This window comes from Nakaseomyces glabratus, chromosome I (genome assembly GCF_010111755.1).
Source record: "Nakaseomyces glabratus chromosome I, complete sequence".
NCBI classification, from domain to species: Eukaryota; Fungi; Ascomycota; class Saccharomycetes; order Saccharomycetales; family Saccharomycetaceae; genus Nakaseomyces; species Nakaseomyces glabratus.
Window position 1 is genome coordinate 853,128 of NC_088959.1, and position 12,592 is coordinate 865,719.

The following is a 12,592-nucleotide window of genomic DNA, read 5'->3' on the forward strand; positions in this document are numbered from 1 at the left end:
GACCAATCGAATATAATCATTATTTTTATATATATATGCATATTAATTATTAAATATCTATCAAGTGTCGGTTCCCCATAAATTACCTTCTCTGATATCTTTCTCGAGAAGCTGCATCTGCCAGGGAATATTGCCAGCATTTTCAGCTTTATGTTCGGCTACTGATATACTTCTCTTAATTTTTTCTATTTGCTTTTCATCCGTGGGTTTCACTTTTCTTCTTTTTATTTCTTTAATATTAGGAGTATGTCCAATGCTCATCCCAACTTTAACCAAAGTTTCTATGCCCTCTAAAGAGTTGCTAACTAGATCAGAATCAAATATTAACTTCTTCGATTGCATAACCAATATTACTGTCGAGCCTCCAAACTTGAAATAGCCCATTTCGTCACCTCGTCTCTTAAAATCACCTTCTTGACACGTTAAAATTATTGACCCGACCATCATAGCACCGACTGCAATATATAATAAAGGACCAAACTCCTTAGTTTCTATTGGTACAATAACTCTTACATTTTCACCAAAGACGTCTAATTCACTTCTGACAGCCATTGGATTAACTGTGTAATATTCTCCTTTAATAAATATAGGCTTTCCAACCACACCATCTACAGGACAATGTATCCTATGATAGTCTTGCGGTGCCAATCTAAAAATTGCTATGCTGCATGAAGAATCGTTAAAGATTTCTGGACGATAACCACCTGTTAATCTATTCAAGCTGAACTTACTTCCTTTGATCCAGATTTCTTTAGATTTTTGAATAGTAGAATAAACAGTACATCTAGAATCTGCTGCCGAAACCATCACCTCAGAAGTATCACCTTCAGGTGGCCTACTCCCTGGTTTTAGCTTCCGGTAAAAAAATTCATTAAAGGTACGATATTCTGTAGGTTCACACTGACTCATATCCAAGTCATGAAATTTAATGAAGGAGTCAATTTGTTTAGCGGATAAGGGATTATCAAATTTTTTGCCTTGTCTCACGGATAGCGTTTTCAATAGCGTTTTAAACTTTTTTGATTCTTTACCTTTCCCATTATATATTATTCTCATACCCACCTTTACATGTGCACTTATCTTTTCTTCCAAAACAATACCAGTATCTCTGTCCTGTACTAAAATATTGGCATTATTTGACCCAACTGCATACTTACCATAAGTTAGCTTAATCAATAACTTACTGAACCACCTTTTGGAAGCAAATTGAGATGAAACATATGATGGCTTTAGAACTTTTCCACATTTTTTGAAACTACAAAGAGCAAAATGGGTTATCAAATCATTTTCCAGTATTAATTTTGAATTCATATCATTATTAGAAGGGCGAAATGATCTAAAACAGGATGGACACTTCCAGATATTTTTAAAATCTCCTGATTTTGTCCATTGTTGAAGCCCATTCACTAGTTCATCCTGTGTTAATGTTTCTCCACTCCAGGGCAATTTTTTGTAATAAGAAAAAAACTCCAAGACATCAAACTCGGAAAAAGAGCCTAATCTTTGCAAAAATAACAGGGTTTGAACGAGGTCAAAAGTCTCTCTATCTGTAGAAAGAGATACAGCCCTTTTCCAGAAATAACTCTTCAAATGCGAATAGGGTACATATCTAATTCCTAATCTTAAAACTGGAGAATCAAAATTTTCAGAATCTCGTAATGTCAATTTTAGAGGAATTTCAATAACCTTCCAATCATGATCTGGAGTTTGTTTCTGCATTACTTCTTGCAGTGTTAATTCATACTTAGCTATCATATCATTATATGAAAAAGAATCTTTGTCCATAACACTTAGATGTATATCGTAATGCTTTTCGTTTGGATAAATTTCGAAAGCAGCGCGTTCATCAAACACAGGGTTTAACGTGTGCTTTCTCCACGAAGTTTTAAACACTCTCCGACCAAATGTCATAATAATAAATGGATCCATTGCGTAGTATGTTTTAGATATCTTATTCTTTAATTCTGGCAAACCTTCTATGGACTCAAAATGCACAAACATTACACCAAGTGCATGTTCTCTCTTTGAGAGCTGAAATTTTCTACTTAGCAGTGTCTCATAATAGTTAGAGAACGAAGAGTAGTTAGCTCTTGTTCTCTTCCTTTTCAGCATTGGAAATAATTTCTTTCTGTTCATTTTCAAAATTGTACTGTTCAGATCTGAACTATTTTCAGATTCTTCATTTCTATCATCCTTAAAAGAACCAGTAGATCTGATATGTGGACTTCCGCTCTTAATCCTGGATAAACCATCTGTAGGCGTGTCCGGTGAGCTGTTTCTAGATGCTATGACATCATCCAAGGTCATAACTTCATCACTACTGGGCAGGACAACTTCGTATTCATCTAGAGCTGTCACCATTGTCGGTATAGTCAAGATACTTGAATTTTCCAAATTTTCAGATATTAATGGCTCATCTGGAAAATAGTCGATATCTTTTAGTTCATCTGAAAATGATTCAACGTCATCTTCATAACCGTTTTCTAATTCATCAAATGCATCGTTACTTGGATCACTATCATTTTTGCCAGATGCATCGGGGCTTGTTGAATCATCAGAGTTATTAGAACTTAGATGCAAAAGACCAAGTGGTTCAATCAATTCATTGGGTATAGCCAATACATCATCTTCAAGTTCATCATCATCATCTTCATCCATGACCACTTGCTCTTCATCAAGGTTAATGTTTTCTTCGATAAACTCGTCACACAAGTCTCTAGCATCGGGGTCCTTCATTGATAAAAGATCTTCGTTTTCATCATCCAGATAAGCTGATGAACTGTAAACATTTCTTAAATCAAGGTTACTTTTCTTATTCTCATGCAGGTATTTGTTCCATTCGTTAAATTCCTGTACAATTGAATGGCTTCTGTTATTACACTTCAACCGAAATCCCACTTGGATCTCTCCAATGATTTGTTCTTTACCAAAATCATCTGATTTTTGTCTTTTCTTATCATAAAGCGGGAACCATTGCGGAGGTTGAAAGAAATTGTATCCAGTAGCTGTATCTTTTACTTTGAATATGTCAGTCAGAGAAACTCTAGTTTCACCAACGTAGAGATAGGAAGACTTATTCCTTGTGCCCAAGCTACCTTGATTATTACTATCAGACGTGAAATTTCGCTTTTGCCCTGATGGACTATAACCACTGGGAGAAGAACTCACACTTGGACTTGGGATACTAAGTCTCTGTAGACTCAAATTTCCGAAAGATCTAGAATGTCTATGTGCTGTTGTAGAGCTTTTGTTATTGTCAATTGTCAAGTATGGCAAGTTTTTGGACGTTACGTTCGACCTGGTTCCTTCCGCTGTTGAGTTTCCATATATCGATGCATCAGAAATGCTTTCACCGCTAACACTGAGGTTTGTTCTTGAGTATGGCGTCAGCGCAGAACTCGAAGAGTAACCTCTCTTTCTCTTATTTTCCACCTCGGAACCACTATTCAAATCACTTTCATCATTCACTCCGTGAGAATGTTTAGAAGAAATGCAATCGTAAACAACCAAGTCTACATACGGCGACACTGGCCTGGCCGGCAGCTTCAACTTTACTATCTGGTTCCACCTGGTATTGGAATTCTTCAGCCGCGATGACCTTTTCACAAAAAATGTATTAGTGGTCACAAAACAGGTGGGACAACACTGGAATCGCTGGAAAAGCTCTATCTTCTTAGTGCCAACAAGGTGGACCTCCAAGAACAACCCATTACGCATCCGGTCCTCCTTCTCACCTCTCCTCTTCCTCTTCCCAATACCCATCAGCCTCATTATTGGTTCTCTATACTTACAAGCTTATACATTGACTGCTCTAGCCTCCTTTTTAACACCTCTTTTTCAACACGTTTCACACTACACTTTCTCACAAATGTCTCAAATACCCCATTACCCAAAAGTTCAGAACTTATATATAGCGCTGCTTTGTGATCCAACCCGTCCCTCAGCCTAGTTTCCGGCCTGATGTGCTTTACGCTAGACAATGTTCAATATTCTGCTGGGTGATTTACGCTTTCGTTTTTTTCCAGCTGGAAAACTTGTAACCAGACCACTTGTTGTTCCTCCAGCCCCTTCACCTGTACGCCAGTTTCTAAGCATTTTGAGATCTCGGCCAAGCTTCGAATTTCTTGTAAAGCTTCGAAAGTTATGATCTCTCAAAAAGGGTCCGGCATCTTCTTGGCTCCTCTTTTCCCCCCCTTTCTACAGCGATGCCGTGTGCCGTTCCATGCATCGCCGTGCCTTCTGCGGGTGTTTCTCTCTCTAGCCTGTCCCTCCCCCATTCTCCTAGACCTGGATCTCACAGTTTTTCTCACCGTTTCCTCCTTGCTACGTTAGTGGCTAATTTACAGTGGCACGGATGTTCCCCAAAACGGTAATACGGGGAGAGGGACCCCCCCCAAGCGATGGCTTCTGTACTGTTGTCGGCTAATTTACTTTTTTCTTCCCATTAATTAAATAGTATATTAACAGCTCCCCGATTAGGAAAGTAATTAGATCTCTGGGCGTTAAGTAATATTATCGGAAAAACTCCCTTGCGGAATGTGTAGATCAGTCTAGTCCATATGGCGGAACAGGTCCACTAGTACTCAGCATAGCGCATACTCCTCTTTTTTTTTCCAGAAGAATTATATTTGTGTAATTGACATCTATAGTTAAAGTTTCTGTCTGACGTAGAAACGATTTTCGATAGGGTCAGAAAGGTGTTTTCAATTGGGAATTCAACACTTCGCAGTTGCAAGCTGATTTGGCACTCCCAACTCTTACGATACGAACTTTTTCGAACTCACCCCCCCCTTCTAAACTGGATTGGTTCTCTTGTACAGCAAGAGAAAAAAATCTAATAAGAGATGAGATGAGCATTCATAACTGCCATTGACTGTACAAACATACCACAACTGACAACGAGAACACACAATGGGTAAGAGATTTTCAGAATCTGCTGCGAAGAAAGCCGCTGGACAAGCGAGGAAAAGAGAGCAAGCGTACCATAAGCACCAAGCTGAACTGGCGGCCCAAGAAGCTGAAGAGGCAGCTAAATGGGAGCAAGGTTCCCGCAAGGAAAACCCAAAGAAATTGCTAGAAGAGCAGAAAAAACAAGAAAAGCTTAGAGCAAAGAAAGAAAGAGAGGCACTACTGGCTGAGGAAGAAGCCAGCCTCGGAAAAGGTGGAAAGGGTAAGAAGAAATAAAACGCTGAACCAGTTTTGAGACCACATTTCTGTATCACTTTGAGATAAGAAGCCCTTCAAATAAACACAAACACCCACACACACACACACTAATATTTATGGATGAAATCCATCATAGAATGATGGACTTTATCACCATTACGACTTCAATTCCAGCATTTTTATAACATTTTCCCACCTACACATTTTACCAAAAATGAAGAGTAAATATGTAGAGGAGAAGCAGAGCAGATTGTTTAATACCTAATTGAGAGTTTATACAACTATGCCTCCAACTCCAACTCCAACTCATTTACTCTGAATTAAACAAAAAAGCATATCACATATACCTAGCAATAATATTTTTGCTAACAAGAAGTATCAAAACTCATATTTTAAATCGTCATAAATACCATAAGCTAGGTACATACTATTTAATCACTAATGTATTTTATTTTATATTTACAAAAACTTGCTAATTTTGCCATTACTCTCACAGCAGTACTAACATATTTTTTTCCCATCTTGAATAAATGATGAAATTTTGCATACAGACTAAAACTTCAAAAGCTGAAACCAATAGGACTTTTCAATCGAACATGAAATGAGCAATATTCAATACTATTACCAGAGCGGTCTCAGGAAGATATATCCTTACTATCACACAAGGACGGCATTTGTGAAAGGTAGGTGGCACAATAGAACGGTCCTGGATGTACTGGTGAAAGAGTTTCGGGCACATTCTGCAGAATACTATGGCCATCAGATAGTGAACGGTAAATACAAGCTAATCAGAGACGGCCAATATCTCGACAACCTATCAGTATTAGATACGCCAATAAAAAACAATGATAAATTGGAATCGACAGTGCACAAGCACGAGCCTCCAGTTTTACAATGGTGCAGTAACGAGGCAAATATACCTGGTAAGAAGATAGCAGGAATTGATATTGTATATGAAGACGAAAACTTATTGGTAATAAACAAACCTTGCGGTATACCAATTCACCCCACAGGGCTCTATTATGGAAATACACTAACTGAGATCTTGAAGGTGAATGGAGTCCATGCTCTTCCAGCTTACAGACTAGATAAAGTGACATCTGGTCTACTAATACTATCAAAGGATACTGGCACTGCTTCTATGGTTCAAAAGAAGATACGATCTCATGAAATGCAAAAATGGTACTTGGCGAGAGTTGAAGGTGCATTCCCACATGTCAATGAAGTACCACATATAGAGACTCTAGAAATACAAAGGCTAGACTTACCAATTGAGGAACAGATAATACAGGATAACTCAATTCTTACTATCGAAGACTCTGATGTATACACAGTTGAACCAAAGAAACAGTACCCATCAGGGTTAAGCGTACCGAGATCAGCTAAGACAATATTTTATCCCATTAAATACTTCCCACATAAGAATGAAAGTATTGTGGCCTGTAGACCAATAACTGGCCGTACACATCAAATAAGAATACACTTAGCTCGGCTAAATCACCCAATTGTTAATGACACAATATATTCTCAGAAGATTACTAGATACCCGGAAAGACTCAACTTTATCCGTTCGATAGCCAATTGGTCAGAAGCAAAACTCACAGATGAAGAGTTGAGTGAAACGTTTCAAATATTCATACAAGAGTCCGAACATTTTAAAAAAAAAGCTCTTGCGGAAAATAAGAACTGTCCTGTGTGCTCTGAATGTGGTGCACTTACGCTATCAGATCCTGATCCAGAAGATTTGAGTATTGATCTCCATGCGTGGAGGTATTCGGATGCAGAGAAAACTCTCAATTTTAAGACCGAACTGCCACAATGGGTGGTTAACGAGTAAATATACTTAGATATAAGTTTATATTGTTATTCACTTATGCTCTCTTTATGTGTCGATTACAGCAATTCCTGTGATGAGCTTGCTAATGAATGATACACATCGGCATCGCGAAAGTCAACTTTTTTGACATGAAAATAAAGGCAAACTAGTTAAGAGATGACCGAATTGTTCACGTTTAAATGCGGAAAGCTCCTCGCAACAATTACCAACGTATTTGCATCATCTATAGGGTCAGTGAGGATTAAATTAATATAAACAGTGTGAATACAATCGACCATTGGTTGGCACATTATCATGAGCAAAGGTAACTTATCCTTTATCATTCGAGTATTACTCGAAAGACAGGCTGGTACTGTCAATGGGTTGAAATTAGTAAGGAGGCGTGTGGTTGTAATGGTTTGCAGTAGTTTATTACTGCTAATTCGGCGGATTAAGAACTCTGGCGGTATGAGTAAAATTGATATACGAAATTGGTGTTTGAATACTATTGCAGTTCTATTTGCGACCAATGCTTCTCCATATATAAAACCTATTTTGGATAATAAGAAATACGATAAGCTGATCGATAGAATAACTCTAATATTTTCAATCATGATTTCTAGGACAGTACCTGAAAAGCTGGTTTCATTTTCAGTTGCTAACGTTATAATAAATGGAATCCGTAATTTCATAAGTGCCAAAAAACCTGATGCTACTGCATCATCTCTACTGAACCATGCTGCAACTTCGATGTTAATTACGCTTATATACCTTTTGGATGACAAAAAAAGCCGGTTGTACAAGTCGATTATATTCAATGACAAGAATCTCTTCTATGATTTCGCCATAATTTTTTCTACCATTTCCATTCATTCATTTTATATGGACGTGATGAATAAGCTTGGTTCTAAGAAAATAGATAAGGACTTCTTACTTGAACTTTATGAGCGTCGAAAAACTTACAGGAAATACAAAGCAAACTACTCAGAAATATCAAACAATTCAAAGGTCATAGTAGATAAATTCAGAGAAAAATATGAAATAACATTCAAAAGGCAGAGAACAAAGCTTGAGAAAATACTGAATTCGAGGCTATTCCAAAACTTCATTAGTACGAGTCAGTGGTGTATATTTAAAGTTTTACTAATGCATATTTTTAGGAAAGAGAGTGGTAGGTTCAGATTTAATGGAACGACCAAAAAATTCGTTGCTACATTTATAAGTCTATTAACCTTAGACTTCGGGAAGGTGATGAGTGTCAATACCTGGATATTGAAATTATTAACGTATTACATCTCAATTAAATATTATCATTGGTGGCAAGTAACTGAAGAGATTAACAAGGTTGTCCTGTCTATTGCGTCTGCCCTAATAGTATAAAAGATATTGCTGGCAATTATCTTATGGCGGTATACAACATTGGCTCTAAATATCCAGGAAAAGAATTCTCATAATCGTCTAGATTTATAGTACATGATAATTGTATCTAAAACATTATAGAATAAAGATATAGTTACCCTCAGCACATATATTTTGAGGTAATAAGAAAAAGATACTCTGAAATACTTTAAAACACTCTCTAAATATGCACTTTCAAGCACCTGGGACACCAGTTTTCCCCTTTAGCTTCAACAGAATTTCCTTAAACTTGGATCTGTCTCTACCACCGATAACATCTGCGTCATCAACATTGATCAATTGCAACACACGATCCCAAGTAGTGTTGTCCTGTGAGAAGAACTGATCTCTTTCTTTCAAAAATTCTTCAGCTTCTTTCTTGGTTGTGCTTATGTGTTGCTCTTTCTTCTTGTTGTAGTTGTCATAAAAGTCATCTATGTATTTGATAGCCTCGTCCTGGAGTTTCTTCTTGGCCTCTAATTCAGCCTCGTCCTTCTCCCTTATTTCGTTGTCACGCTTAGTTTTCCATTCTTGTACAACATGGGAACGATCTTCAGCCGTAGTGGTAGATTGCTGCATGTCACCGAAGTCATCATATGATTCAGATGTATTTAGATTCTCCTGCACAGCAGCATCCTCATTATCCTTGGCAGCATTGTCGTTGTTGAAGTCGGATAAGCTGCCATCATCAAGCAATTCAGCGTCTTGCTCAGTCTTGAATTCATCTCCTAAAACCTCTGCTTCCCTCTTCAGGAAATCTGTGCTATTATCAAGGTTAGCTACAAGGTCGCTATCATTGTTCTCCAATGGGGGGAATTTCTCAGACATTTTTCAAATGCTATGTTTAATTTTATAACTATCTAGACGGATTCTTGCTCCTGCTCAATCGAATATACGTGCAATCGTTATCTAGAGTTCACAATTGGCCTGTAATCCTCTGAACTATACCTGGACTGCTGATCAATAGTGAACTTTTGACTAACAAAATCCCTTTTGGATCCACTTCTAAGCTGAAAAGTTCGATTTCGCAGTTTCGTCCCTCGAGGAATCGTACGTCGGTATGAATATAGCGAGTGATTGACTACACTGAAGGATGATACCTTCTTATGAGTATATTCCTATATAAAAATGCAAAGAGAGATGTATATATAGTGCCTATTCTTGTACCAGTATTGATGCTCCAGTACCTATATCTATCAGTTCATTTGTCTTTAGGTCTAGTAATTTGAGGCCGGCCAGTGATTGGTAGTAACCCGGCATTATTGCAATGAAACTCAAGTCCACAAAATAAGTCTCATGCGGATCAATGATTGGTATCTTGTAGTCATTAGAGAGTAGAATTATCCCCTCTGTTATCTTCTTGTATTTCTTGTACAGTTGTATCTGCCTGTCCAAAGTTATGTTGCTAGAATTTTGTATCACTGGAGATTGGTTGTTGTAGTAGACAACTAAGTCCAACGGCACTGGGGAGGTGTTAATAATCTGCAACCTTAGAACAAACTTCTTGCCCATGTCCACTTTCAAATTGTTATTCAGGATGCTGAATTTGACATTTTTCAACTTATTGTATAACAGAGATGGTGTGGACACAGCGGTGGCACTTAATCTTGGCGATACACCAAATGGCTTTGCTGATTGATTTACAGCAAGAGTAGAGGATGATGCATTTGGTATCAAGTTAGGATTCACTGGACGCTTGAGAGCAATATCGGTTTCCCATATAGTATTCACCGGGAATCTCTTATCTCCTATAACCAATTCATATTTCAAGTTTATCCTGACATGGTGGGGATATATTTGACTGTTTTGCAGCAAGGGAAGCTTGTAGTTTATACTATAGCTATCACGGAGGTATACTTCAAATGGCATAGTAAATTTAGAAACAGGTTCTATCTCTGTTTGTGCTTTCCTATTCACTAGGTTATATGACACTCTATCAAAATGCATGGAGAAACTCTCTGAGGTGTAATGCTTCGAGATCAAGCTCTCAGCAGCTTTTGACGTTTGGAATTCAAGACATGATATTATAGAGGATATTTGTTCCAGTGCCGTATTTCGAAGCCTCATATTTATCAATGAGTATATTGGGTATTCTAGTTCAAATATTTCGTCCTTCTGATTTTGATCTTCTGACCCGATACCTTCATAATCCGCCTTCGTTACCGTAGTCGACGAAACTTTCTCTAACTCACTATCATCAGATGGTAACAAAGAATAAACAGGCTCAAAACTGGTCAGCATTTCATCGTCAGAACTGTCTCTTTCCTCTTCTTCTTCCTGCAAACTGATACCATTCAAGCGTTTTATGACAGATTTTTCACCATACCTGACCACTAGCCTCACTTTATTGTTATACCCATTGGTCATTACCACACTGGATCTAAATATTTTCCTTGCGTACGTGCTCTCTTCCAATCTAAGAAGCACACCCTCATGACATTCAATTTGAGTGAATATGTTTTGCTCCGATGATTCCAAGACTATCGCTTCATTGATCCATATGCTAATGCTATTAATACTAAGATTCTTTCCCTTGAGATAAAAGTATATCTCTAAGCACTCATCAAAGATCACAAATAACCTATCCTGCTTTGAGCTTCGCAGCTTGTCCAGTGTAACCTCGTCTACCACCCCGCCGGTTACTATCCCACGCTCAGTCGGTATAAAACACTCCATATTTCTAGACCTCACTCAATTCCGAAGGCGTAACCCAGTTTTACTCAGTGGTAGTGTTACAGGAAGTGATACAGCTGTACAACAACAATTCCTATAGCCATAGAGAGTTCAAAAGACTATAGGTACTTGCAAGTCGCCAGGCATCTTTTTTTTGCAAAAACGCCTTAAAGAGCAGGAAATTCGATGATTTGACTTGAAATAGTCAGAAATGGGTAAAGAACAGAACATCCTAATTGGAAACTATATACATTTTAGTTAAGTAGTAGATATATACATGAAATGGAAGACTAATTAGGAATATCGTTTGCTTTCTTGTGAATATTTCATTTGACAGCCCATTTTTAAAGGACATGGATATAAGGAACAGATATTGCAATTTGTGTGACAAACATGTGCTTTTCATATGTAAACCATTTGACCAAGTTCATTAAATCCAATCTTTCTGTCCTTCTTGTTGTCGCGAAGCACACGACCGTAACGGTGTCCCACTTCACCTACTTTGGCGTGTGTAAACTTTAGCACGGATCTTTCGCCCTCCTTCAATTCACCGTAAACTACCTTCTTCTTGTGTTCTTTCTTCTCTATGTGGCCCTCACTGTGTTCACCAATGGTAGACAACTTTTCCAATGTTTTTACAGCAGGCTCTAACTCTAACACTTTGGCAGCATCTACTGGACCAAATGGTTGTGACTCAGCGATGGTTAAGAATCTAGAAGATAGGGCCTTCTGTGGGACCGGAATTTCTGATAGGTTTTCTCTGTTAGCTGGAACTTCTGGGACAAACAATGGAAACATCTTATACAGTGTCTCAGACATAACCTTTAAATCTGGGGATATTCTGTTGAGTTTCTCCCACTTCTTTTCAACTTTCATCAACTTCACAATTGCCTCTACGCGGGGAATCTTCAAACCGTAGTTATGAGAAACCTGTTGGGTAGAAAGACCATTAGTCTCTATGTCGTTGTATATCTGAGCCTTAAGTTCCTCACTCACCATGTAGTTGGTCTTGCAGTGTGGATTTGAAGGGAACGGTTGTAGCTGTCTTCTCTCAGAAACATCTTCGAGTCTCTTGTTATGTGGAGCGTCAACCAAAGCACCATCATAACGTTCAGTTAGTCTTTTACCTGTGTTTGGATCCCTCAGAGCCTGCCCTCTTTCGATGTCCGGTTTGATATAGTTAGGCACATGGTTGTTAGGTACTGCAAAATAAGTGTTCATGACATACTCACCCTTGTAGTTCTTTGGGCCAAGAAATTGTCTCATGGCATACTTCAGATTGGTGTCATGTTTCTTTGGATGCTGCCTCCCCAATCTCTTGAAAGGATAGAACGGATACGCTAGTCTCCTTCTCGAAAGGTTCCTGACCTGCTGATAGCAGCATATGTTTCCTTGCAGGAGCGAACTGCTCTTACCACTGGCGGCCGGGCGAAACATTGCTGTACTGATAGTATATTTGGCTATATGTGGTGTGGAACTCTGTTCAAAAGTTTATACTTTCTTTTTGACTATCTTGGTCTCAATTGTCCAACTATTCAC

The 12,592-nt window shown here is 38.2% G+C and overlaps 7 protein-coding genes across 7 annotated transcripts; 3 read left to right on the top strand and 4 right to left on the bottom strand.

Annotated features, from left to right (window-relative positions):
- Nucleotides 1–60: 60 nt before the first annotated feature.
- On the bottom strand, nucleotides 61–3,762 carry PSD2 (phosphatidylserine decarboxylase 2; the record flags this gene model as incomplete). Its single annotated transcript, XM_447627.1, has 1 exon — nucleotides 61–3,762. The coding sequence occupies one exon, from the start codon at nucleotides 3,760–3,762 to the stop codon at nucleotides 61–63; it is 3,702 nt and encodes a 1,233-aa protein (XP_447627.1).
- Nucleotides 3,763–4,911: 1,149 nt separating this feature from the next.
- Nucleotides 4,912–5,184, top strand: LSO2 (Lso2p; the record flags this gene model as incomplete). Its single annotated transcript, XM_447628.1, has 1 exon — nucleotides 4,912–5,184. The coding sequence occupies one exon, from the start codon at nucleotides 4,912–4,914 to the stop codon at nucleotides 5,182–5,184; it is 273 nt and encodes a 90-aa protein (XP_447628.1).
- Nucleotides 5,185–5,767: 583 nt separating this feature from the next.
- Nucleotides 5,768–7,003, top strand: PUS6 (pseudouridine synthase PUS6; the record flags this gene model as incomplete). The annotated part of the gene is made up of 1 exon (XM_447629.1): nucleotides 5,768–7,003. The coding sequence occupies one exon, from the start codon at nucleotides 5,768–5,770 to the stop codon at nucleotides 7,001–7,003; it is 1,236 nt and encodes a 411-aa protein (XP_447629.1).
- Nucleotides 7,004–7,297: 294 nt separating this feature from the next.
- On the top strand, nucleotides 7,298–8,362 carry GVI51_I08657 (uncharacterized protein; the record flags this gene model as incomplete). Its single annotated transcript, XM_447630.1, has 1 exon — nucleotides 7,298–8,362. The coding sequence occupies one exon, from the start codon at nucleotides 7,298–7,300 to the stop codon at nucleotides 8,360–8,362; it is 1,065 nt and encodes a 354-aa protein (XP_447630.1).
- Nucleotides 8,363–8,575: 213 nt separating this feature from the next.
- On the bottom strand, nucleotides 8,576–9,208 carry CLC1 (clathrin light chain CLC1; the record flags this gene model as incomplete). The annotated part of the gene is made up of 1 exon (XM_447631.1): nucleotides 8,576–9,208. The coding sequence occupies one exon, from the start codon at nucleotides 9,206–9,208 to the stop codon at nucleotides 8,576–8,578; it is 633 nt and encodes a 210-aa protein (XP_447631.1).
- A 327-nt stretch (nucleotides 9,209–9,535) lies between these two features.
- TRS65 (Trs65p) lies at nucleotides 9,536–11,056 on the bottom strand (the record flags this gene model as incomplete). Its single annotated transcript, XM_447632.1, has 1 exon — nucleotides 9,536–11,056. One exon carries the CDS (start codon nucleotides 11,054–11,056, stop codon nucleotides 9,536–9,538), a length of 1,521 nt encoding a protein of 506 aa, XP_447632.1.
- Nucleotides 11,057–11,455: 399 nt separating this feature from the next.
- On the bottom strand, nucleotides 11,456–12,490 carry MRPS35 (mitochondrial 37S ribosomal protein mS45; the record flags this gene model as incomplete). Its single annotated transcript, XM_447633.1, has 1 exon — nucleotides 11,456–12,490. The coding sequence occupies one exon, from the start codon at nucleotides 12,488–12,490 to the stop codon at nucleotides 11,456–11,458; it is 1,035 nt and encodes a 344-aa protein (XP_447633.1).
- Nucleotides 12,491–12,592: the final 102 nt, after the last annotated feature.